Source organism: Lissotriton vulgaris, chromosome 4_1 (assembly GCF_964263255.1).
Source record: "Lissotriton vulgaris chromosome 4_1, aLisVul1.2, whole genome shotgun sequence".
NCBI lineage: Eukaryota > Metazoa > Chordata > Amphibia > Caudata > Salamandridae > Lissotriton > Lissotriton vulgaris.
The window spans coordinates 2,076,830,047-2,076,854,135 of NC_141691.1; the positions used below are offsets into that span (position 1 = coordinate 2,076,830,047).

At 45.0% G+C, this 24,089-nt stretch overlaps 1 protein-coding gene across 1 annotated transcript in view; it reads left to right on the forward strand.

The window, feature by feature from the left end:
* Positions 1–24,089, forward strand: part of LOC147725056 (embryonic protein UVS.2-like) — an 80,925-nt gene that overhangs the window by 36,414 nt on the left and 20,422 nt on the right. Inside the window, exons 7-12 of the mRNA XM_086918153.1 lie at positions 660–741; positions 2,145–2,272; positions 7,320–7,435; positions 8,623–8,848; positions 9,668–9,786; positions 21,197–21,419. Of these exons, the coding sequence (XP_086774279.1) occupies positions 660–741; positions 2,145–2,272; positions 7,320–7,435; positions 8,623–8,848; positions 9,668–9,786; positions 21,197–21,419 (894 nt within the window). The remainder of the gene's footprint in view (positions 1–659; positions 742–2,144; positions 2,273–7,319; positions 7,436–8,622; positions 8,849–9,667; positions 9,787–21,196; positions 21,420–24,089) is intronic.

A 24,089-nucleotide genomic window follows, 5' to 3' on the forward strand; every position in this document is an offset into this window, starting at 1 on the left:
GAGTAAATGCATGGAATGGTTTTCTTGAGAGCACAAGATGTATCCCAATAACCAACAACCACTGGATTAACCACTAAACCTTGGGTGCCTGGAGCAGTGTGCTCCAGTGCCTTGTCAAGGATAGTAAGCGCTATATAAATGCAACTACAATACAGTACAATACAATCTAAGGTGAAGGGTGCACCCTGGAGATGGATCACGGTATGAGGCAAAAAAGTTTTCATAAGGAAAAAACATAATGATTTTCCCTTCAAAAGGACAACAGTGAGTTATCTCTAAACCTTGCTGAAACTCCAGTGCGTCCCTCCCGGATGTATGTAGGCGCTGGTCTTTATTTAGTGTGATTCTCGCTTGGGAGCAAGCTGGTGCGCTTCAATAAATAGGATTTAAATTTAGAATGATACAACTTCTTATCACATGCTGAAGCTATTAAGTGATTAACCTCAAATCGCATGCTTTTCGATCTTATGCCAGGGTCCAGATTTGACCCCTCTCCCCCATGTTCCAATTCAACAGCTTTGCCATCAGACTACTCCTAACCCCTGCAATGACACATGGGGGCACTGCCCCTGGTGAGCTGGGACCTTCTCTTTATTGGAATGTGCCATTTCAGGCTCAGTCCTCACTAACTCATCTGTACCGTCTGCTCATCTCAACAGACAGCATCGGCAACTTTAACAGAGAGAACACCAACAACCTTGGCCTGGAGTACGACTACGCCTCCGTGATGCACTATGGGATGTAAGTCTCCGATGCGCAGCTAAGAAGAGATTTTCAATTTACAACTCTGATGAAAGGCGTTTATATCTAGACAGTGACTGATTTAGATTTTGGCAGACAGGGTACTCCTTTACAAACATGATGGATTACCCTCTCCGCCAAACCCTAGGACCACCCGCTTCATTTAAAGATGGGTATTCTGTCAAAAGACCTCCTATTTTCTCTGTTGATGAAATACTTCCTCTGGCAGCCCAATGGAGTAGCAGCCATCTGAGGAATGACATTACAATGCCTGCCTTATTTAGGGTGGATGGTGTAATACTTTTTTTTCCTGTCCATCACCATCAGTAAAAAACCAATATTGATCGACAGGATGAAAATAATAACTTTCACAACCTGGGTGAAAACCTTTAGTAACTGAAAGGAACAGCAGTAATGATAGTTCCTTTAATTATGGAGCGATGACTGCTGGGCTGAGGTCATGTCTAAATTTGGCCATGGTGTACCGCCGGGATGAGATTGATAATGTCCTCTGCCACCCCCCATAATCCTCCTTCCATCAAACCCTAAATCACACCCAGTGATTCTGATCACATTCTGATGTGATCTTTTTAATTAGATCTGAGATTGTTGGAAATGGGAAGTAGAGGGTGGTGTTTATTTCACATTTGATTGGGGGTCGGGAGGACAGAGCGCAGAGCATGGTGCCTATTGGAACCTATATATCCGAGGAAGGGCACTAGAGGGGTGACTGTGACTGTTAGAGGGAAGAGAAGTAACAGAAAGATGGCTCGGTTGGTGTACATCATTGGTTAGGATCGATGCTCTGTATGTAAAGCGGGTACGGAATGATGGATGTGTCGGTGAACATGATTGGTTAGGATCGATGCTCTGCATGTAAAGCGGGTACGGAATGATGGCTGTGTCGGTGAACATGATTGGTTAGGATCAATGCTCTGTATGTGAAGCGGGTACGGAATGATGGCTGTGTCGGTGAACATGATTGGTTAGGATTGATGCTTTGTATGTGAAGCGGGTACGGAATGATGGCTGGGTTGGTGTATATGGGCACCACAGTGTGGAACTGCCATAGATGATGAAGGTAAGAAAGTGAAGTTGAGTCATGGCTGTGTTACTGAACTTGTTCCCATAGAGCGTGTGTTGCCTACATGGATTTGAGGCTCATGAAAAGGAGAACTGAGAAGTTCCCGACTGAGCTGGGCAGGATCTGCAGGGGGATAGTTGTAGAACAACATTGAGATTGAGTTTAGATATGAATCGAATTAAGCAAACACCGAATATTTGAACCTCACCTGTTCCCGCTGTAGACTCACCTGGACTCGCTGTAGAGTTCTATGGGTTAATAATGTGTTATATTGGTGCATAAACGGTGGGATTTACCTGTGAGGTCTTCCTTTCCCCAGGTATGCTTTCACTACCAGAGCTGGACAGCCGACCATCGTCCCCAAGCCAAATCCTAACACAGTCATCGGACAGAGATATGGGCTTAGCAACCTGGATGTTTCCAAAATCAACGCCCTGTACCAGTGTGGTAAGGAGGGCATGCCTGCAGATAGATACTGAAATGTCATATCAGTCACAGCATCTTTTCCTCGTAGGCAGTAATATTATCTTTTGTAATGATTCCAGCTCAACTTCCACCAATTTCTCCATCATGGGACAATTGTATTTTTCTAGTTTATTTGTAGAGCGCCCCCTCTGAACTTAATTATTGTTTTTCGGCACCAGTGTCCCTAACTAACGAATATAAAATACCATACATGTAAGTGCTGCAAAAAGAGAACACAAGTGGAATGTTGTAAGGCTTTCCTAAAGGTAAGCGGAGTATTTCTATTCTTAATATCCAGGTGCAGGCAGTACATTCAAAATCTTTGGCCCAAATAGTGGGGAATCTGCAGTTTCCCTTTCCCTGAATGTTAGTACTTCCAGCATTGAGAAGAGATAAGCCACAGGACCCTGGGTTACACGAGGGAACATGTCTAATAATGTTCCCCCACAAACAGGCTGATGCTGTTCCCTTGATGCACTTGAGACAACAAATGTGTGGTTGAAGATAATGACCTTAGGATAGGGCTTTTGGATGGGTACCACTGAAGTCTAGCCTGCTGATATGATAATGACCTTTGGATAGGGGCCTTGAATGGGTACCACTGACGTCTAGCCTGTTGATATGATAATGACATTTTGATAGGGCTTTTGGATGGGTACCACTGACGTCTAGCCTGTTGATATGATAATGACATTTTGATAGGGCTTTTGGATGGGTACCACTGACGTCTAGCCTGTTGATATGATAATGACGTTTTGATAGGGCTCTTGGATGGGTACCACTGAAATCTAGTCTGCTGATATACGATGATAAATCCATAGTTTTAAAACACGCTGTGCCGCCATGTCTTGTACATGTTGCATCTCAGCAGTTTTATTTTTGGAAGCCAATTCAGAAAGGAATTGGCATAATCTGGGTTTGAATCAGTCAGTGAACCAGATAGGATTTTGTGATATTTGTTTTGGTAGTAGGACAATGTCTGTTTCAGTTGTCTTATGCTGAATAAACTTGAACGCTCTACAGAGCTGATGTGAGCCTCAAAGTTCAATTTGGTATCCCAGATGACCCTCAGCTTTCTAGTTTCTTAGTCCAGGTGGATGGGGTCTCAATTAACTCTGGGGGCTAAGCGAGGTTATTCAGAAGTCTGTGTCTTGAGCATCTCAGATTTGCTCTGTTTAACTCGAGCCCACTTTTATTCATCCCCATGCCCTATGGGACCAACACGTGCACGTAGATCTGTATGTCATCAGCAAATAAGCATTATTTGAGGTATCTGGAGCTAATAGTAGAAAATAGAAGCTTGAAAAACAAGAGAGAGGGAGAAGGGTGAACCCTGGGGTACTCCACATTCAACCTTCCCCTCTGATGACTTGAAGAACTCTAGTCTGACATTTTGTGTCTGTCCTCTTAGAAAATTATCGGAACCATTTCAGAGCTGGATCCAACCCAATAGCCACTATTCCCCACTAGCCATGCAAATAGATCTAACAATATCAGCCAAGATAAAAATGTTTCACCATCATCAGCTACGGAAAGCATCTAAAACTGTCCTATTGCCCTGCTGAGAACTAGAGCCTGCTACAGAGAGTCCCTCTTTGATCTTCCTGCTGTTAGGATGAAATCTCAGCATTTTTCTCCTGATGAGATCGCAGTATTTATCCCCTGGCAGAATTCCAGCTTTTGTCTCATCCTGTTGCGATTTCAGCATTTATCCTCTGATAGGATCTCAGCACTTGTCCCCAGAAGGACCCCAGCATCTTTTCCCAGAGTGGTTCTCAGCATTCATCATATGACATGATGCCAGCATTTATCTCATGATGGGATCCCAGTGTTTGTCCCCTAATAGGTTCCCAGCATTTATAACTTATTGGGCTGGCAATTATTGGCCTCTGGAATCCCGAATTGCATTGCCTCAGTGAGTTCTTGCATGTATCCCCTGAATGGATTCCAGCATTTATCCCCTCATTCGATACCAGAATTTATCCCCTGATTAGATGCAAACATTTATCCCATAACTAGATTCCAGCATTTATCCGCTGATTGGATTCCAACATTTATCAAAACACACAAGATGATGGACGGAATGTTGCACAGTGGCAAAACATTCACCCCCAGTCACAGATCTGGGTTTAATCCATCGTTATTTTGCTCACCAAGCCACCCAAGTTCAGACATGGCCATATGCAAATCAGTCTTGACCCTGTGCCTCATGGGAACAGTCCAGCACGAACTGCCAAGCCATGTCTTCCGTGGACCGGAATCAGGCACCCTAGGACCGGTTTGTGGCTATCAGCTGTCTTCAGCCAGGATATTTATCTCAGTCTTATATTCCAGCATTTATCCCCTCATTCGATACCAGAATGTAACACCTGATTAGATCCCAGCATTTATCCCATTACTGGATTCTAGACATTTATCCCCTTATTGGATTCCAGCATTCAGCCGTTGATTGGGTTCCAATATGTATCCCTTGATTTGATTCCAGTATTTATCCCCGTCTTATGTTCCAGGCTTTATCCCCTCATTCGATACCAGAATGTATCCCCTGATTAAATTCCAACATTTATCCCATAACTGGATTCCAAAATTCATCCACTGATTAGATTCCTACATTTATCCCATAACTGGATTCCAGCATTTATCCGCTGATTGGAATCCAACATTTAAACCTGTCTTATATTCCAGCATTTATCCCCTCATTCGATACCAGAATGTATCCCCTGATTAGATCCCAACATTCATCCTAAAACTGTATTCTAGCATTTATCCTGACTGAATTTCAGCATTTATCCCCTGATTGCATTCCAGCATTTATACCCTAATTGGATTCCAGTATTTATCCCCTGACTTGATCCCAGCATGTGTCCCCTGACTGGATCCCAGCATGTATCACCTAAGTGGAGGCCTGCATTTATCCTGACTGGATTCCATCATTTATAACCTGATTGGATTCCAGCATGTATCCCCTGATTGGATCCCAGGAGTTATCCTCCTATTGGATCCCAGCATTTATCCCCTGACTGGATCCCAGCATTTATCCTAGTGCGCTGTCAGTATTAAGTTCATGATGGCATCCCAACATGTGTTCCCTTATGAGATCCCAACATTCATCTGTGGGCATAAATCCAGTGGATCCTGGAATTTGCTACTAATTGGATCCCAGCCTTCATATGTAAATAGGATCCCACTATATATTTCTGGATACAATGTCTGCTTTGGTTCTACTGACGGATCCTTTCTGATCTTTTGATAAGATAGCAGGACATATTTCCTAATAGGATCCCATTCTGTATGCCTTAGTTTGACTGACACAAAATAGAATCCCAGCTTTCATGTACTCATCGCATCCCGGCTACATCCACCGATGAGACACCATCACTGGCCTTTGATAGGACCCGAGCATCCATCTACTGATTGATTCCTTGCATTCACCCCCTTGTTGGAATATCAACATTCTTCCTTCCATGATTCGTATCATGTAGCGATCCCAGGGGCATATTTACATGGGGATAACATCACCTGATTACTCTTAGCGGCGTTCTGGTGGCGATATGCCCTTCTCCATATTTTCAAAGTGTCGTAAGCCCCTTTTTGTGTCTTAACCCCGCCTTGTAAAAAACCCACCCTCACACGCATCATGTAGTGTGAAAGGAGCGTGCTGTGGGTGTTGCTGTCAGCGTTCCACCAAAACTCCCACTGCTTTTTGATGCTGCCCAGATTCACAAGGAGGTGTTAATATGAGGCAGCGCCAAAACTAACGCCATGCAACAGCAGGCGCTACAATGGAGAAACCAGGAGAAATGCTTTTCTTTCTCCATGTTTTTGCATTCTGCAGCACACATAGAAAGAGCAAAATGCCATTAATTAATATTTATGTGTAGGAAGAGACACCTTCCGGGACATAAAAAATCATTGAATAATGACGATTTGCTACTTCTATGTATGCTGAATTCAGCAGCACGCATAGAAGTAACACATCACCATAATGGATTGTTTATGTGCAGGAAGGGACACCTTCCTGCACATAAACAATCATTCCCTGCAACACAGGCCCCTTTGTACTATGGTGCAAATGTGCTTGTGTTGGCGCTAGGCAGCTCATTTTAGCGCCAGCACAGGGGGAAACACAGGGGAGCTTTGTATTGGTGTAAATACAGCGTATTCCTGCATTTTGAAAATGTCGGAGCACGGCGATGCCGAAGATGGCGCAGTTCCGCTCTCCGAAATTTCATTGTAAATTTGCCTCCCCAGTATCCATTCACCAATGGGATCCTTGCATTTATCCGCTGGTGGGATCCCATTCTTGGGAGAACTCCATAGTTCATCCTCTGACTGGATCCCAGTGTTCATCACCTGATGAGTTCCAAGCACAATCTACTACTTTATGGAAACATATTCCTCTTATATTGGAGTTTCAGATGGGTTGAATGTTAGAGTTCTGCTAAGACCCTGTTTGTTACCTTTATGGAGCTTGACCTTTGGGTTCCCAGCTTTGAAAATGTCCCTGCCATTGGGATCCATGTCTTCTTTGCATTAGGAGTTATGTAGCCTTATAGCTAGCTAGACACCATGTATGTTTCTTTGACCTGAACTCTGAAGTCACTTTAGACTAGTAAAGAGAAAGAGGAGTGACAAAGATTCTGTTCGTGGTCCAAAATAATTTGCTTTTGCAGAGTTTCATTTTTATCTGTCTCCCTAAAAATCCATCCCTCCTTTATTGCCATTTAATCTGAACCAGGGCAATTTGTGTTGAGGTCAGTGTGCCCAGTGCAGTTCTTGGTACCTACTTATATTCTTGTCTGTGCTTCCATATCATTGCTAAGACCAGCACCAGCCACACAGATCATTGTTTAGGTCATGGGGCGTCCTCCTGGAGGAGATATAAAGATACCAGCTTAAATACTAGTGAATCTAACTGAGACATTCTCAGTAGGAGCCGTTGGAGGGTGGAAACTCAACCTGTTAGGGATATTGTGCAGTTTCAAGACATTAATATTCAAAGAATGTTCCTTTTCATATTTGGTTTCAGGTGTTTGCAGCACCCTTTTATCTAACCCGACCGGCACCCTGGCATCTTCCAATAACCCTTCCTCGTACCCGAACAACGTCAACTGTGTCTACCTGATCCGAGTGCCTTCCAATAAGGTACGTCCTTCACAGACAAGCTGATGGGGCTAGTCGCGCTTTCCTCCTGCCAGAGTCCTGAGCCGCCTAGGGGTGGGACTTAGAGTAGCGTGCTGGGTTAGGAGCTGCCTGATTGGCGGCCGAGGTAGCTGCTGAGATAGGTCACTCTGGTTAGAGTGGTCCATCAGAGAGGAGGAGAAGGATCTGTCCTTGGAATGTTCTCTCCAATGACGTCAGCACCATAGCTGCAGAGCTTCGGAGAACCAATCAGAAGATATTATTGAAATCTACAGTAGGGCTGACACCAAAGACTAGATGGAATAAAGCTTAAAGAGTGGGTCTACAAGGGGCAAATAAGTCAAACTTTAACCATCTTCAAATTGGACTTCACAGAAATGCCCCATGGGGGCAATAAGCAACGGTGAGAGGGAATGCCAGTGGAGTACCCCAATGGATATGGGCAGACAAGGATTAACCTATTAATGGACAGTGTAGCAGGACAGAATACCGGGGTGCACAGCGATAGGTGTTACCCCGAGGGTATGGTACAAGAATATTGAGTTTTGAATACAGGGCTACAAAAATATATTAGCCAGAATATCAGTTAACAAAGTATGGTTTAGGTCAATATGCATAGGTACGTATAGACTTCCGCTACTTAATATCACATTTATCTTGAGCATATATGGTCTGCTGGTGGGCATCACTCACACTCAAAGGTAGGACACAGGTTATTGGTAACCCAGAGGCAGTGCCCAGAGAGGTGGAGGGCCATCCTTATCAGCCCAATGAGGAGTCAACTGTACCATGTGCCTTGAAGCTTACCCCAGCTTAGCTCTCTCGGTTACTCCTTTAACTTGACTGAAAATCCCAGCTTAGCACAGGCAATCAAGACCCCAGTGTGTAACTTCTTCACAAGAGGTACCAAAGCTTCAGAACAGGGTTGCTTCCAAGTGGAGGCACCATGAGAGAAGACAGGAGCTGCAGGGACAGCATAAGGGTTTCATGTCTCTTTGAACACATATGAAGTTTAGGGATGGTGGCGAAGGAGGCTGGAAACAGTACAAGTCAATGCAAAATCACTGACTGAGTCTAGTCTGCGGATAACTTTCAAAAACTGAAAATCTGTCCTTTTTAAACAAATGGTGAATAGAAAGTTCTAGACACCCTGGAGGTCGTATGTCTAATTTACTGCTCTTTCTTCTCAGATTCTTCTGCAGTTTGATGCCTTCGATCTCCAATCCTCCTCAAACTGCGACTCCGACTACCTCACAATTTACGATGGCAACAGTAAGGCAGCCCCAGTCTTACTCAGCAAAGCGTGTGGGACCGGGCTGCTCCAGCCATTCATGTCTTCTGGAAATAAGATGCTGCTGGAGTTTGTGACAGATGGTTCCATCACCGCCAGTGGCTTCAAGGCCTCCTACAGCAGTGGTACGGTCCTTGGTGTCAGGCCACTCTCAGACAGGGGAGGGAGGGAGGAAGCAAGGGCCTTCTACAGTAATGCTGTAGCCCTTGGTGCCAGCCCACTGACAGACAGGGGAGGAAGGAAGCAAAGGCCTTCTACAGCTCGCCAAGACCTCTTGTTGGGACCCAGTGAGCTGTGCTCCCAGGATATCTGGGTGTGTTTGCGTGAGGCTCACTGCAGGAAGTGCTTGTTTCTCAGAGTCAATAGAGGTCTCACCATGAACTACAAGATGTTGTGAGCCCAGTACACTGACAAAATACCTTGAGTCTGGGGAAAGGAGCAGGAGATGGTACATAGATTAGCAGTGTTTTGTTTCTGTCTTGGCCACCGATGATCGAGGGTTGTCAAAGATCACAGTGTGCACAAAATATATGGGAACACATATGATTAGTGACAAGGGAGAGTACTGACAAGAATCTCTGAAAGTGGGGGTCCTCTATTGGCAGGGACATGGGCTCTATTATTTACCATCCTGACAGTAAATGTGTACTTTCTGACTGGAACCTCATGTCATGTCCCCAGTTTCTTGCCATGTACCACTATTTTTGGGGACATGTTATGTTATGTTATGTTATATTTAATTTATACAGCGCACAGCTGCTCGAAAGTGTGAGCTGAGGCACAAACAGCGTGCTGGGGGCATCAGGCAGGACCCTACTCCTGGTTCTGGTGTGGCACACAATTGTGGAAGGGCTGAGATGTGTTTTGTGCATGTGGACTTTGTACACTCATCACCGGTACTCTATGCACAGAGTACTAAGATGATTCTTTCTTCTGGTTGACAGTAAAATGTGGCGGCACTTTCACCAGCTCTGACGGCACCATCTCATCCCCTAACTTCCCCAACAATTACGATTCCAACATGGACTGCGGCTTCTACATCACGGCTCCAGCTGGATCCAAGGTAAGTGCAGGAGCGACCCAATGTCATTCTAGTACTGAGAAAAAAGCACGCAAGCCTGGTAGACCATGGAATCATGAGGAACCTTTTAGAATGTTCGCCAGAGAGGGCAGTGTGACATCATGACTTTCCAGAACAGCTTTAAACAAGCATTAGTGAATGCATTAGGTTTTGCCTATGTGATTAATAATACACTTTTTTTCTTCTAAGTTTTAGTTTGATGAGCCGTTGCACAATATAAGTTACAGAAAGTCTGTTAAAGTGTTATGACTTGTTTATGTTCAAAAAGGAAATATATTGTGCTTTTACTACTGGTATTATAAAGGAGATTAGGTAAATGGACAAACATAAAAAAAATGCACCTGACAAGTAGACTTGAAAATGTTGCAGCTATGTGGAGAATACGTAAAGGGTGGGATGAAAAAACATACAAGTAAATCGTAAGCACGGTTTTTGCAAAACCAGAAAACAAGATTATGAAAACTCGATTAAAAGGTGTTGTTTGGTTATTGCCCATTAGTAACATAAACAAATGAAAATTAACTTTACATTTTTCAAATGAGCATTTGACCATTTGTGCAATATAAGTGAAAGAAACACACTGAAAGAAAGACGTCCCGGTGGCACTGTACTTGCTAAACCATTAAAATCATGATAACTAGATAATGCACTTTGCCTGTTTTAAGAATGTGCAGTTGGTGTTCTTTAGAGTATATAACTATGAAAATACAAGAGCCTGTTTAAATGACTTCAGCAAACTATTTTTAGCAATTATTGAGCTAAAATACCACGCTTTAAAAGTATGCAATTAAATATGAATGCATTTTACATCCATGGAAAGACTAACTGCAAACTTCTCACTATTAGAGTATCTCTCAATGACCACGTTGTTTATTCACATGGGCCAAGGAAAATACAGCAAACAATATAGCATGTTTTGTGCTAGAACAATACAATCTGCACAGTAAAGGCCAGTCCCAAAAAAGAAAGTCTTACCACCTACCTGCTTACTAATTTAAATGCTTAGTGGTAAAAAAGAGAACTTACACCAGGGGGAAATAATATGTTTTTTGTATTTAAAAGATACCAGCAATGCCCAGCAGCTGGAATTTTTAATTTTACTGCTACTGAAACTATACAGACTCCTTTCCTGGCAAGTCAAAGGAATAGGGTGCAATCAAAAGACTCAATGAATACTTTTAGAACAGGCACATGACCATGTATACAATCCTAGAGTTGTCTGCGCTGTAATGTTACTCAGAAACTGTCCAAACGGATATAGGAGGTTAAAACATCCCTTCAGAGCACCAGGGAGCATGCTCATGTAAAGCACTGCAATCAGTTCGTTCAAGTTTACACTACATAATGCGCCAACAACAAACACATGACACAGAGAAGAAAACAATGTTGTTAGCAACAAACACATGACACAGAGAAGAAAACAATGTTGTTAGCAACAAACACATGACACAGAATAAAATGATATTTTTATTAGCGGAACAATACCATAAGGAATGTGAAATGTGATAAAAGCTCCACACACTAAAGCAAAGTTACACAAGCAAGCTTTAAATGCATGCAGCCTGGGGAAGATAAGTATCGGTAAACACTGTGCAGCCTTAATGTTAGAAAAAAAGATCCACAACTTTTGGGCCCAGTGCCACTGCACCTGCTGCACCATTGAAATTATGATCCTAGTCCCTGAAAGATAACTGTATTTGTGACTGCCTGTTTAGTAGTTAAATATAGCAATATTTGGTGTTTAGAGGAGGTAAGACAGCTTTTTGCTGTGGTGCCACTGCACCTGCTGCACCATTTCAGTCATAACTGTATTGCCTGCAAGGTAACTGCACTTTGACTGACTCTTTAATAGTAAAATATAGCAATATTAGGTGTTTGGTGGTCTGCCTAGAGCTTTTGGCCCTGTTGTCAGTGCACCTGCTGCACCATTGAAATTATGATCCTAGTGCCTGAAAGATAACTGTATTTGTGACTGCCTGTTTAGTAGTTAAATTTAGCAATATTCTGTGTTTAGTGGGGTCTCTAGAGCTTTTGGCTCTGGTGCGACTACACCTACTGCACCATTCAAAACATGCCACTATTACCTGGAAGATAACCACACTTGTACTGCCTATTTAATAGTGAAATATAACAATATTTGGTGTTTCGAGAGGTTCCTAGAGCTTTGGGCCCCAGTGTAACTACACCTACTGCATCTTTGAAATCATGACCCTAGCGCCTGCTAGATAACTGCACTTGTGACAGTCTGTTTAGTAGTTATATTTTTCAAGATTCTGTGTTTAGTGGGGTCCCTAGAGCTTTTGGCCCCGATGCGACTGCACCTGCTGCACCATTTATATCTAGCCCTTCTTAACTAGTGGAGAAGTGTGGCTCAATGATTTGAGCGGCAGACCCTGATGCAGAGGTTTAGCCCGGGACCAGGGTTCAATTCCCCGCCTCGGCGGGTCTTGGGCTAAAAAATTCCACGGACCTGATAATTCTCGCCTCGGTGCCTAGACCTGATAATTCTCGCCTCAGTGCCTATTCCAATCATGGAGTCCCACTCTGCAACTCTGGGCAATAGCTTGCTTAATCTCCACAACTCTAAGGATGCCTGGCCTCCACCTTGGGGGTGCCCAGGAGTGGATGCCTCACAGGGAAAGCCAGGATGAGTTCCACAGCGGTATTCGTACAAGCGCCTTGAGACCCTTGCGGGTGAGTAGTGCACTACACAAGTATCAATTTACATTTTTAACTGCAGGGTAGATGCACTTGCGACTGCTTATTAGTAAAATATAGCAATATTAGGAATTTAGAAGGAAAGATAACAAAATGTAAACAGTAAACAGTATGGAGCGTTAAGCAAGAGAAAAAATAGTTTGAACCACCAACAGGGATGGGAATGAGGAGTTAGGCCACAGGACATTGATAAGAAAGATACCAAAGGGAGAACAGGCTACAACATAAGGAAAGTAAACTGGCAAGCATATGGACAAATAAAAAGTGAAGGTGGGCTGTAAGTCCCTTTTAAGATATATGCAAAACATATGGGGCATGGCCAACAGCCCAAGATGGCGGAAGCATAATCTGTGTGATCCCAGACCAAGTCCCCAATATCCTACTTTTATCCTATGCATTCGTGCAGCATCGGGCTCCTACTCAGCCCTGGAGCGGTGCCTTATTGTGCACTATCACTACCAGCGGGTGTTTGGTGGCTAAAGGACGGCAGGAGTACTAAAAACTCCAATACCTCTCGCACTGACAACATGGCGGGTGGAGAGGAGCAGCTTCAGCAGCAGATACCCGAGTGAACTCAGAGGTTACAGTGTAAGAGTGACCCAGGCAGTCTCCAGAGCTCATCACCCTGCAATAAGCGTCTCCAGCTCTTATCAACCTTCATTCGGGCCGCATAGCTGACGTGACTGTGTACGAGCGGACCATCCACTGAGCTTTTCTGCTGCCGCGAGTAGGTCTGATGCGGTCGCCAGGCCGCTCCATGTTGGGGTCTGTATGCTCCCCAGCTGTCCCGACCGCTGTACTGATTGAGGTGAGGAGAGGCCCTTGTTCTGCCCACGTGGCCCCCTGGAATGACTGTGGCCGAAGGCCTGGAGTGAAGTTGTGATGTGTTGACTTCTAGTGCCCTGATCTGGCATTAGCGCCTGACTATTTGCCTATCGTGGACCAGTCTATGACTGCAGCATACCACCCTGATTGCATGGGCTATCTTTATAGGGCTTATGCAGGTATATTTGCCCCTTACTACTCTGTGTGACACAACATAGCTACTGGCAGCAGGACCAGGAGCGCAGCCCATCTGCCGACCAAAGTTTCCAGTCATCGGGTGGGGCCCCCCTGTACTAACACATAAGCCCCACCAGATAGAATCTAAGTTGCACTGAGCGCGTCCACACAAAAATAATGAACGAGGGTGCGATAGGACTCCAGAGACCTTCAGTTGAGGTGAGGGGGGCAGGCATGATCCAATGGCACGAACCACTGTGGCTGGAGTACTGCTGAGACTCGTGGTTGGTGGACACTGGGCTGGCTTACGTGTGGGGTGTGCTGCTTTGAGTACAGACTCTTTCTGGATAGCACTAAGCTTGCGGGACCAACAAGAGATCCTGAATAATTGACTGCAGGGCCTTGCCTACCCATCCATGTCATCTCGTCTCTTGGACTAACAGCGAGAGAAGTGGAGTTCGCTACTAGATGGACTACACACAGATCCCCCTCCTTGTTACCTGCCCTAGGCTGCTGCTCCTCTGTATCTCGTCTTTGCCCAATACCAACAAATGTCCTTAAGCAGGGGTGATTGTGGGCGGCACTGGTCCCCACAATGCTGTAACCTGGGCCATAAATTATACACCACCAGGACCTTACTTGCAGTGACGGCAGATTGGGCCCACCTTTCCTCAGGCTGAGCCAGCTGGCACCTGAACAGCACTAATGCAGCGTGCAAAAACGCTGGTCCTGCAGCCCACGTGCGATCCCACTCCTCAACCTCTGAGAGCTCTCCAACATAACCCCGAGTGATAGCAATGCTTTAACAGCAACACCCATGGATAAATTGGATGTTATCCTTCAGGAAATTCAAGACTCCAGACCCGCTATTGCACACCAGCTGGGCGTATTCACTTCAGATATTAGCCTGATGAAAGATGACCACTGGAAGCTGGCAGATTGAGTCAAAACTAACAATGCTAGCGACTCTATCCCCAAGCAACGAGGACCACACTGCACAGAATACACAGCTGTGTCAACAGGTGGAACATCTCCAGGAATGAGTAGAGGATGCCGTAGGGAGGGCCTGTAGAAATAATGTACGGATCGTGGGGATCCCTGAAGGAACTGATGGCCCTCGTGCAACATTGAGGGCTGACTCTGGAGAGAGATAGCTCCCACTGGTCTCTCTGAACTCCGTCGAGAGGGCACACTGAGTCCCCACATGGAGACCCATCCCGCAGCGCAACCACAACCTATGATGGCCAAGATCCTTGACATCAGAGAGCCGGATGTGATACTAAAAGCGGCTTGTGAAAAAGCACCCATTATCATTAATAACTTGAGGATCTCCTTGTTCCCAGACTACACAGATGCTGTGTCACGCAAAAGTACATCCTTCCAGGAAATAAAATGACACCTATGTATTGCTGGCCTCACATATTCTCTTTTATTCCCAGCCGAGCTGAAAGTAATCCACGACCAACACACCCACTTTTTCAAAAATCCAGAAATGGCCAGGGAATGGTTGGAACAACATTTTCCAGAATCTGCAAGATGTGGCCCCAAAAGGTCCGCTCCTCCAAAGTCACAATTTGCACTACGACATGGTGGACACAATGCCCAGGTCCTCCCCACAACAGGCTTTGGAAGGTCTGCTCTGAAGGCTGCTTGGCCGCCCCTTAGCTTCAGCACTTCACAGGACAGTGCGTCGGACTCAGAATCAAAAAGCAGCATGGCTCTGTTCCCGATGATCAGTCCTCAAATGAGTAATGGCTTCTTGGGGTGAATGCCGTGAGTACTCTCAGTATGCACATGGCCACTCATGTAGATTTTATTGGTGGGGTGTATACTTATAAAACAAACTCTGGCTGTATATGAAGAAACGGCCCCGCCAGGCAGGGTCTACCACATGCAGGACCTATATTTGTTTTGACCTGCTCTGCTGGGAATATATATGCAATGTGTTAGTTTTTTTCCCCTTGATATAGCTGCAGCCCAGTATCTTGATGCCTCACCTACTGGGGCCCGGGGTCTGGTTGGCCTGCGATCACTTCATATACGCTCCGCATAAACCTAGACCCCCTTATGGGGAAGACATTATATGCCCAGATGGCGAATGCACATGGTTTTTTAATAGTGCAGATTGTTCTTATTTGTTCTAAGGTTTATTCGATCAATAGAAAATCGCTTGACTCAGTATTGTGGGAATGATTTTATCTTTTGATGTGGTCACCTAATGTATTTGTGGGAGCTGGTGATGGTGGTGTGTGGGGAGGGGAACATCCTTTACAACGCGGATGTTACCCCGCAGTGCAGTTACAACGCGTCTTTTACAATGCAAGTCGTAACCATGACTTGCGCTGGAGGGCGCTCTAGGCTAAGGAATAGTAGATTTACTATTCCAAAACCTTCCCTACTGTACGTAGGCTGGTGTTGGAATAGTAAATTTAACTATTCCTAAGTCCAGCACCCCTACAGCGCAAGTTGTAGTAACGACTTGAGTTGTAAAAGACGCGTTGTAAAGTACCGCAATGTAATACATCGCAAGGTAACAACGTACATCCGTGAGGGGAACTTATTTACAATTGACTTCTCAACTCAATTATGTTGACAGTAGTCAAAGATTATAACATTATTACTTGGAATGTTAGAGGTATGGGGAATGTACACAAAAGACATAGACTGTTAGCTCAATTGCACAGGCACCGTGCACAGATTGTATTCTTACAACAAACCTACCTAGAGTCCACTGAAGCTCAGAAGTTGCGTAAACGGTGAAGAGGCCAACTATTCCATGCCTCGTACTCTACTTTTTCAAGGGGCGCAGCGATCTGGTTGCAGGCAGGGGTCCCATCTGGAGTGCATGCATACCAATGTAGACACACAAGAATGTTATGTCTTAGGGGTAAATTGGACTGGGAACCATTAATGCTAGGATGTATATATTTGCCTGATACCAAGCAGGAACCCTTCCTTGCTCAGCTGTCAACCGCATTGGTCTCAATATCCCTGGGTGTTGGGGGGAACTTCAATGCAGTATTGGAAATAGTATTGGATCATTTGCACCCACTGGTACGGGTTTGGTGTGCTAGGCTAAGGAGTTGCGTCACTGGGTGGATGAGTGTGGTGTGTCAGATGTATGGCGTAACCGTAACATTGCAAGAGTAATCCTTTTACTCTTAACCACATGCCCTTCATTCTCACTCTGACAGATTCCTCGGTCCTGCATTACACATGCTACGTATCTGGGTAAGACGATGTTAGATCACAACCCACTGGAAATTACACTCTCATGGAGACGGGTTCCTGCTCCCAGACCAAGCTGGTGTCTGCAGCCAAGTCTCTTAGAAGACGTCTGATTTAGAGACACTTATGCCACAACCATTAATACATATTTCTCCGACAATGCTGGTACGGCTTGCTCGCCGTTGGTGGAATGTGAAGCATTTAAGGTAGTAGTGCATGGTGCCTTGATTGGCCAGAGAGCCTACACTCGGAGAACACACAGAAGCCGACAGGGCGGGCACGCTCCTGGCTCAGTTAATTTGTGCGGAACCATCTCCTAAGCCTATCTTATCAATCTACGCACTCACGCAGGGACCAGTGGTGACACAACTGGGGATCAACAGCATTCCTAGACAAGTGCACCCCTTTATACATGGCTCTGCAGCCTCCTGACCCTGTAGAACTATCTGAGTTTCAACACCAAGCAGCTCTGCCTAGGGTGCCCACAATGGAAAGTGAAGAACTTGCTGCTTCCATCCTGGCGAGTGAGATTCGTGGCACCATCAGATTTGTCCCCAATAAACACACGCATCTGATGGAATTCCGGTGGAATTCTATTCCACCTATGCTGCAAAATTGGTGCCAAAGCTGGAGAAATTATATTATACATCACTAGATGTATAATACATGCTCCCCTCCCCCAATAGCAAAGCTATCGGAACATCCCTGTTAAACCCGGCATTGGTACTGAATACAGAATATAAAATTCTCAGTAAAATTCTGGCCCGCCTACTGCTCCCCTTACTCGTGCACATGATCCACACGGATCAATGTGGTTGATTTCCCGGATGCAACACCTCCTTGAACATAAGGGTCCTGTTTGGAATAATGGATGTAGCCTGAGACCACCCATATGCCGGCTGCCTTTCCTTTGATAACCAACAAGATTTTGATACCCTTGATTGGGACTCCATGCTTGCTGCTTTGATTCGCTATGGGATACCCACTGCTCATATGCGGTGGGTGAAACTACTATATTCATCACCTACGGCCAGAGCCAGAACTGGTCCCTATGTCTCCGATACCTACTAAGTGTCTAGCCGCGCTCAACAGGGTTGCCCTGGGTCCCTTCTCTGCTTCATATTGGCGGTCCAGCCAATCGCATAGAGGATCCTGCAGGTGGCGGACCACAGTGGGGTCCCTTTCGATCGAGTGGTGTATTCAGTGTCTCTATATGCCGATAACATGCTTCTGTATTTCAAAAACATCTGTGTGGGCAATTTAGAGATAGCCCAATTGCTGTCCTTGTTTGGCCACTTGTCAGGGCCGCATATTAATGCAGATAAATCTTGAGCTTACTTCTTTACTAATACCTATACAGAGACCACATTTAGATTCGGTGACACACAACTGCAAACAGCACCAAGCACCTTTTGCTAACTGGGGATTCAGATATACCGCAAAACACAAGGGGCCCGATTCCCAAAGGTAAACTGAGACAAAAGTCTAGCTTTATGACTTTCGGTATTCACAAAGGGCATTTACAAGTAGTACAGTAAGACTTTTGTCTCAGTATGACTTAAATTTTGGTCTTAGTTAGACTTAAGACCAAAACCTAAGTTAAACTGAGACAAAAGTCTAACTTTATTACTCGTAATTGCCATTTGTGAATACCAAGAGTCGTAAAGTTAGACTTTTGTCTCAGTTTACCTTTTTGAATCGGGCCATTATCTATTGGAGGGCAACCTCATACATAAGATTAACACACTGAGATCTCAAGTGTCGTTTTGGGTCACATTACCCCAGTCGATAGCGGGCCGTCTGTCCCTGGCGAAAATTGTGATGTTGCCACACTTGCTGTACCACTTTGTGAATTCACCAATCATAATAACGGCATGGGTGTTTAAACTGTTGAACACCATACTGATTGATCTTACAGGTGGGAGGGGGCCCCGCAGAATCAATCTACATAAACTGCAGATGCCTACCTCATGGAGGACCTGGCATGGCAGTTCGGGCTGGACTGTTCCCATGGGGCAAAAGGTCAAGACTGATTTGCATATGGCTGGGTTCATGGCATGGTGAGCAAAAAAACAATGGATTTAGGCCCAGATCTCTGTACTGGGGTCAATTGCGATTCCCCATTTTGCAATGTGTGATATTGTTCTGCATTCTGTCCATCAACTGTTGTTTTTGCATTTCTCACCCCGAGTGGGACGGGTATGCTCAGGCGTGAGTCCTGTGCTCTCCATGCCACCGGAATCAAGCTATCCTGGCTGATGAGGGCTGAAAGCCCGAAACCAGTCCTAGGATGCTTGTTTCCAGTCCAGGGAGGACCTGGCTTTGCAGTTCGGGCTGGACTGTTCCCAGGGGGCACAAGGTCAAGACTGATTTGCATATGACTGAGATCAAACTGGAATGGCACGGTGAGCAAAAAAACGATGGATTTAGGCCCAGATCTCTGTACTGGGGTGAATGTATGAAATTGCTCTTCATTCTGTCCATCAACTGTTGTTTTTACATACCTCATGTGGGCAGCATAGGGGCTCCAGACCTCAAAGACTGTTGCATAGCTGGGCAACTATAGTGGCTATCATATTCAACCCCACACAAAATCCACAAAATGTTCCCTACTGCCCCGGACGCTGATCTAATACATATGCATTGGACTTGCCCTTCCCTGATTGGTTACTGGGGCGGGATTTCAGCTGCACTAACAGACCTTATTGCCCTACATCAGTAGAGGGGTTATCTCCACGGCCCAAAAGCTCTAAAGTGACACAGCACTTTACAGACCTCTCTTTGCTCTTGGTCAAAATACTGCTTACGAAATGCTGGATGTCCCCACAGGCTCCTAGGGTAGTTACCTGGCAAGAGGAAGTCTTGCAATGGGACTTGGCAGAAAGTGAGGCTCTGAGGAGGGAAGAATATAGGGGCCTACAGGAAAAACCTATACCATTCAATGGGACAGACTAATGGAAGGGTCCCAGGCGCAGACTTTGGAGCCCTGAAGAGTGGGGTCGCAGGCTGTGACTCTGGTTTCTAAACTGGCAGACATGTCTGCATGGGCAACACCACAGCCATTGATGTCAAATTATTAAACTGGTCCATATTAGAGGTATGGAACTCGTGCCCCAACCTCACTTCCATGTTCATCTCTTCCCTCCTTTAGACGGCCTTGAACGAGGCAGTCTGGCCACGTACCGGCATATATCTATTGGAGGTTGAGGGTTTTTTATATATAGCATATTTCATGACATGTTGATTGCTTCTAGTACAGACTGATTGATCCCTGTATGTATAATACCATCTAAATATCTTAATGTATTAGGTGGGCTAATGAGCTGTATTCTTATTGTATAACAAAAATTCAATAACGTTTGTGTTAAAAAAAAGATATATCAAAAGCAAATAATTTCACAAGCGCCGTGCTGGCGACACCTAACAATTGACCTAGCCTGCGATTCCACTCAGTTGATCGAAGCCGCTTCTGTTTGATGAAGGTGTCTAGGCACTGAACTATATATAGAAAAGCTCAAGTGCCTCCTGCTGACATGACAGTGATGGAAAATAAGGGCTAATTTATACATCTGTTTCCTTATGTCACACTGCCCCCTGCTGGTAGAATAGTGATGGTAAAGAAGGGCTAAAACATACGACTGCTTCCTTATGTCACACTGCCCCCTACTGGCAGGACAGTGATGGCAAATAAGGGCCAGTGCATACTTCTTGCTCCTTACATCAGATTGTCTTGTGCTAGCAGGACAATAATAATGGTGTGTAAGCTTCTCATTCCTTATGTCATACTGCGCCAGATGTATCAAAATTGGATTTGGCATATCTATAATAGCGAATTCTACTGATTTTCTATTATAGACTAGCAAAATGCAATGTGTGTAGGTTTCAGCAAATCTTTTGTGATTCCTATATATTCCTTATTTGTGACTCGCAAATAAGGAATGGCTTCCCATTCTCTTCTATGGGCCTCGGCCCTTAGGAATGAATGGGAATTGCATGCGCAATGCGCGAGTACCCAATAGGTACTCGAAAATTGTTTCTGCAATTTCAAGGGTGCAAGGGGGCCAAAAGGAAACCCTGATGCACCCCTGAACTATGCATGTGTGCACAATTGTGAATCCCCATTTTGCAATTGCCTTTTGAGATGATACATCCGAAAAGGCTTTTTCCCATTCGCAAACAAGCCAATTCTGTGAATCAGCGCGTTTGCGAACTGGAAAACGCTTGATACATCTGGCCCACTGCCTCCTGCTGGCAGGACAGTGATGTTAAATAAGGCTTGTGCATACTTCTCCTTTCATATGTCACACTGTCCCCTACTGGTGTGTTAGAGGTAGTAAGAAACGACTGTCACGTAATTTTCATCCTTATGGCACACTGCCTCCTGCTAGCATGATAAGAGGTACTTTTTAAGAACTAACACATACTTCTTATTTACACCCTGCAGGTTTCATTGACGTTCACATCTATTGCCCTTGAACCTAATCCTAAGTGCGACGCTGATTCCTTGTCTATTTTCGATGGTGCCAAGACAACTTCCCCGCTTATTGGAAAATACTGCAGTTCCAAGCTAATCCCCCCAGTGACCTCCACCGGGAGCTCCCTTCTGCTCCAGTTCCACAGTGATGGCTCATTGAACATGAAGGGATTCCAGGCCACCTACACCTTTGGTAAGTTCATCTGCGGTAAAGAGACTACTGGCTCTTCATCACTGAGGCTAAGCACAGCAGGGAGGTGTCTGGTCTTATCTGAGAAGATGTGGCAGAAGGCCAGAGTGGCACCATGGCATGCGCTCCAGTTTACTGTGCATGGGGGTAGCATGTACCCTCTGGATGCAGAACCTGCGCAGAAGAGATACCCAATGCTCTACCAAGACTAAAGTGTGTACAAAGAGCACAAGTTGGCCATGCTGTCCACCCATTACCCACAGGGGTCCTATCTTGGCTGAAGGGTCAGTTGAAGGTATTCACACCAACTGGACATGGAATGGATGTGAGGGTCAATCAATCAATCAATCAGGGATTTATAAAGGGTGTGACCCTAGTGCATTGGAAGGCTGGACCACTCACATGTTCACCAATACCTAAACAAAATTCCAACACCTGAGACCTTACTTTGTGAAAGTCCTGCCTGGGCTGTCGCATGTGATGTCAATAAGTGAAAGGTTATGCAACTTAGATCAGAGAGCAAGACTCAGTAAATAGGGGAGCAAAGGCAGACAAACTATAAATGCAAGTATAAAATGACCTGAAATATTTAGCGTTCAAGGTCAACATGTGGAAGATTGACAGGTCTGACCAATGAGTAACACTCAGTAAGGGATGGAGATCGGTGTGGTAGCAGCAGAAAAAAAGCATTCTTGAATAGCTGAGAGCTCTGAAATAGTTTTCCACTCACTCCTGAAGTCAGGGTGTGGGATTCAGATACACTTCCAGATACAGCTGCGGCCACTGATGGACCCTTTCCCATCTCCCGAGGATGCCCATCACAAAAGGCTCTAGTGCCAGTTAATAAATAGCCTTGCTTCCCACCATCTAACTCTGGTAGGAGTGACGTGTGTTGTAGGACACTCGTACATATTAATACATATCCCCCTCTCCCACCATCTAACTCTGGTAGTAGTGACGTGTGTTGTAGGACACTCGTACATATTAATACATATCCCCCTCTCCCACCATCTAACTCTGGTAGTAGTGACGTGTGTTGTAGGACACTCGCACATATTAATACATATCCCCCTCTCCCACCATCTAACTCTTGTAGTAGTGACATGCGTCGAAGGACACTCGTACATATTAATACAGATCCTCCTCTCCCTCCATCTAACTCTGGTAGTAGTGACGTGTGTTGTAGGACACTCGTACATATTAATACATATCCTCCTCTCCCACCATCTAACTCTGGTAGTAGTGACATGTGTTGTAGGACACTCGTACATATTAATACATATCCTCCTCTCCCACCATCTAACTCTTGGAGTAGTTACGTGTGTTATAGGACACTCGTACATATTAATACATATCCTCCTTTCCCACCATCTAACTCTTGTAGTAGTGACGTGTGTTGTAGGACACTCATACATATTAATACATATCCTCCTCTCCCACCATCTAACTCTGGTAGTAGTGACGTGTGTCGAAGGACACTCGTACATATTAATACAGATCCTCCTCTCCCACCATCTAACTCTGGTAGTAGTGACGTGTGTTATAGGACACTCGTACATATTAATACATATCCTCCTCTCCCACCATCTAACTCTTGGAGTAGTGACATGTGTCGAAGGACACTAGTACATATAAATACATATCCTCCTCTCCCACCATCTAACTCTGGTAGTAGTGACGTGTGTTGTAGGACACTCGTACATATTAATACATATCCCCCTCTCCCACCATCTAACTCTGGTAGTAGTGACGTGTGTCGAAGCACACTCGTACATATTAATACATATCCTCCTATCCCACCATCTAACTCGGGTAGTAGTGACGTGTGTCGAAGGACACTAGTACATATTAATACATATCCCCCTCTCCGACCATCTAACTCTGGTAGTAGTGACGTGTGTTGTAGGACACTCGTACATATTAATACATATCCCCCTCTCCCACCATCTAACTCTGGTAGTAGTGACGTGTGTTGTAGGACACTCGTACATATTAATACATATCCCCCTCTCCCACCATCTAACTCTGGTAGTAGTGACGTGTGTTGTAGGACACTCGTACATATTAATACATATCCCCCTCTCCCACCATCTAACTCTGGTAGTAGTGACGTGTGTTGTAGGACACTCGTACATATTAATACATATCCCCCTCTCCCACCATCTAACTCTGGTAGTAGTGACGTGTGTTGTAGGACACTCGTACATATTAATACATATCCCCCTCTCCCACCATCTAACTCTGGTAGTAGTGACGTGTGTTGTAGGACACTCGCACATATTAATACATATCCCCCTCTCCCACCATCTAACTCTTGTAGTAGTGACATGCGTCGAAGGACACTCGTACATATTAATACAGATCCTCCTCTCCCTCCATCTAACTCTGGTAGTAGTGACGTGTGTTGTAGGACACTCGTACATATTAATACATATCCTCCTCTCCCACCATCTAACTCTGGTAGTAGTGACATGTGTTGTAGGACACTCGTACATATTAATACATATCCTCCTCTCCCACCATCTAACTCTTGGAGTAGTTACGTGTGTTATAGGACACTCGTACATATTAATACATATCCTCCTCTCCCACCATCTAACTCTTGTAGTAGTGACGTGTGTTGTAGGACACTCATACATATTAATACATATCCTCCTCTCCCACCATCTAACT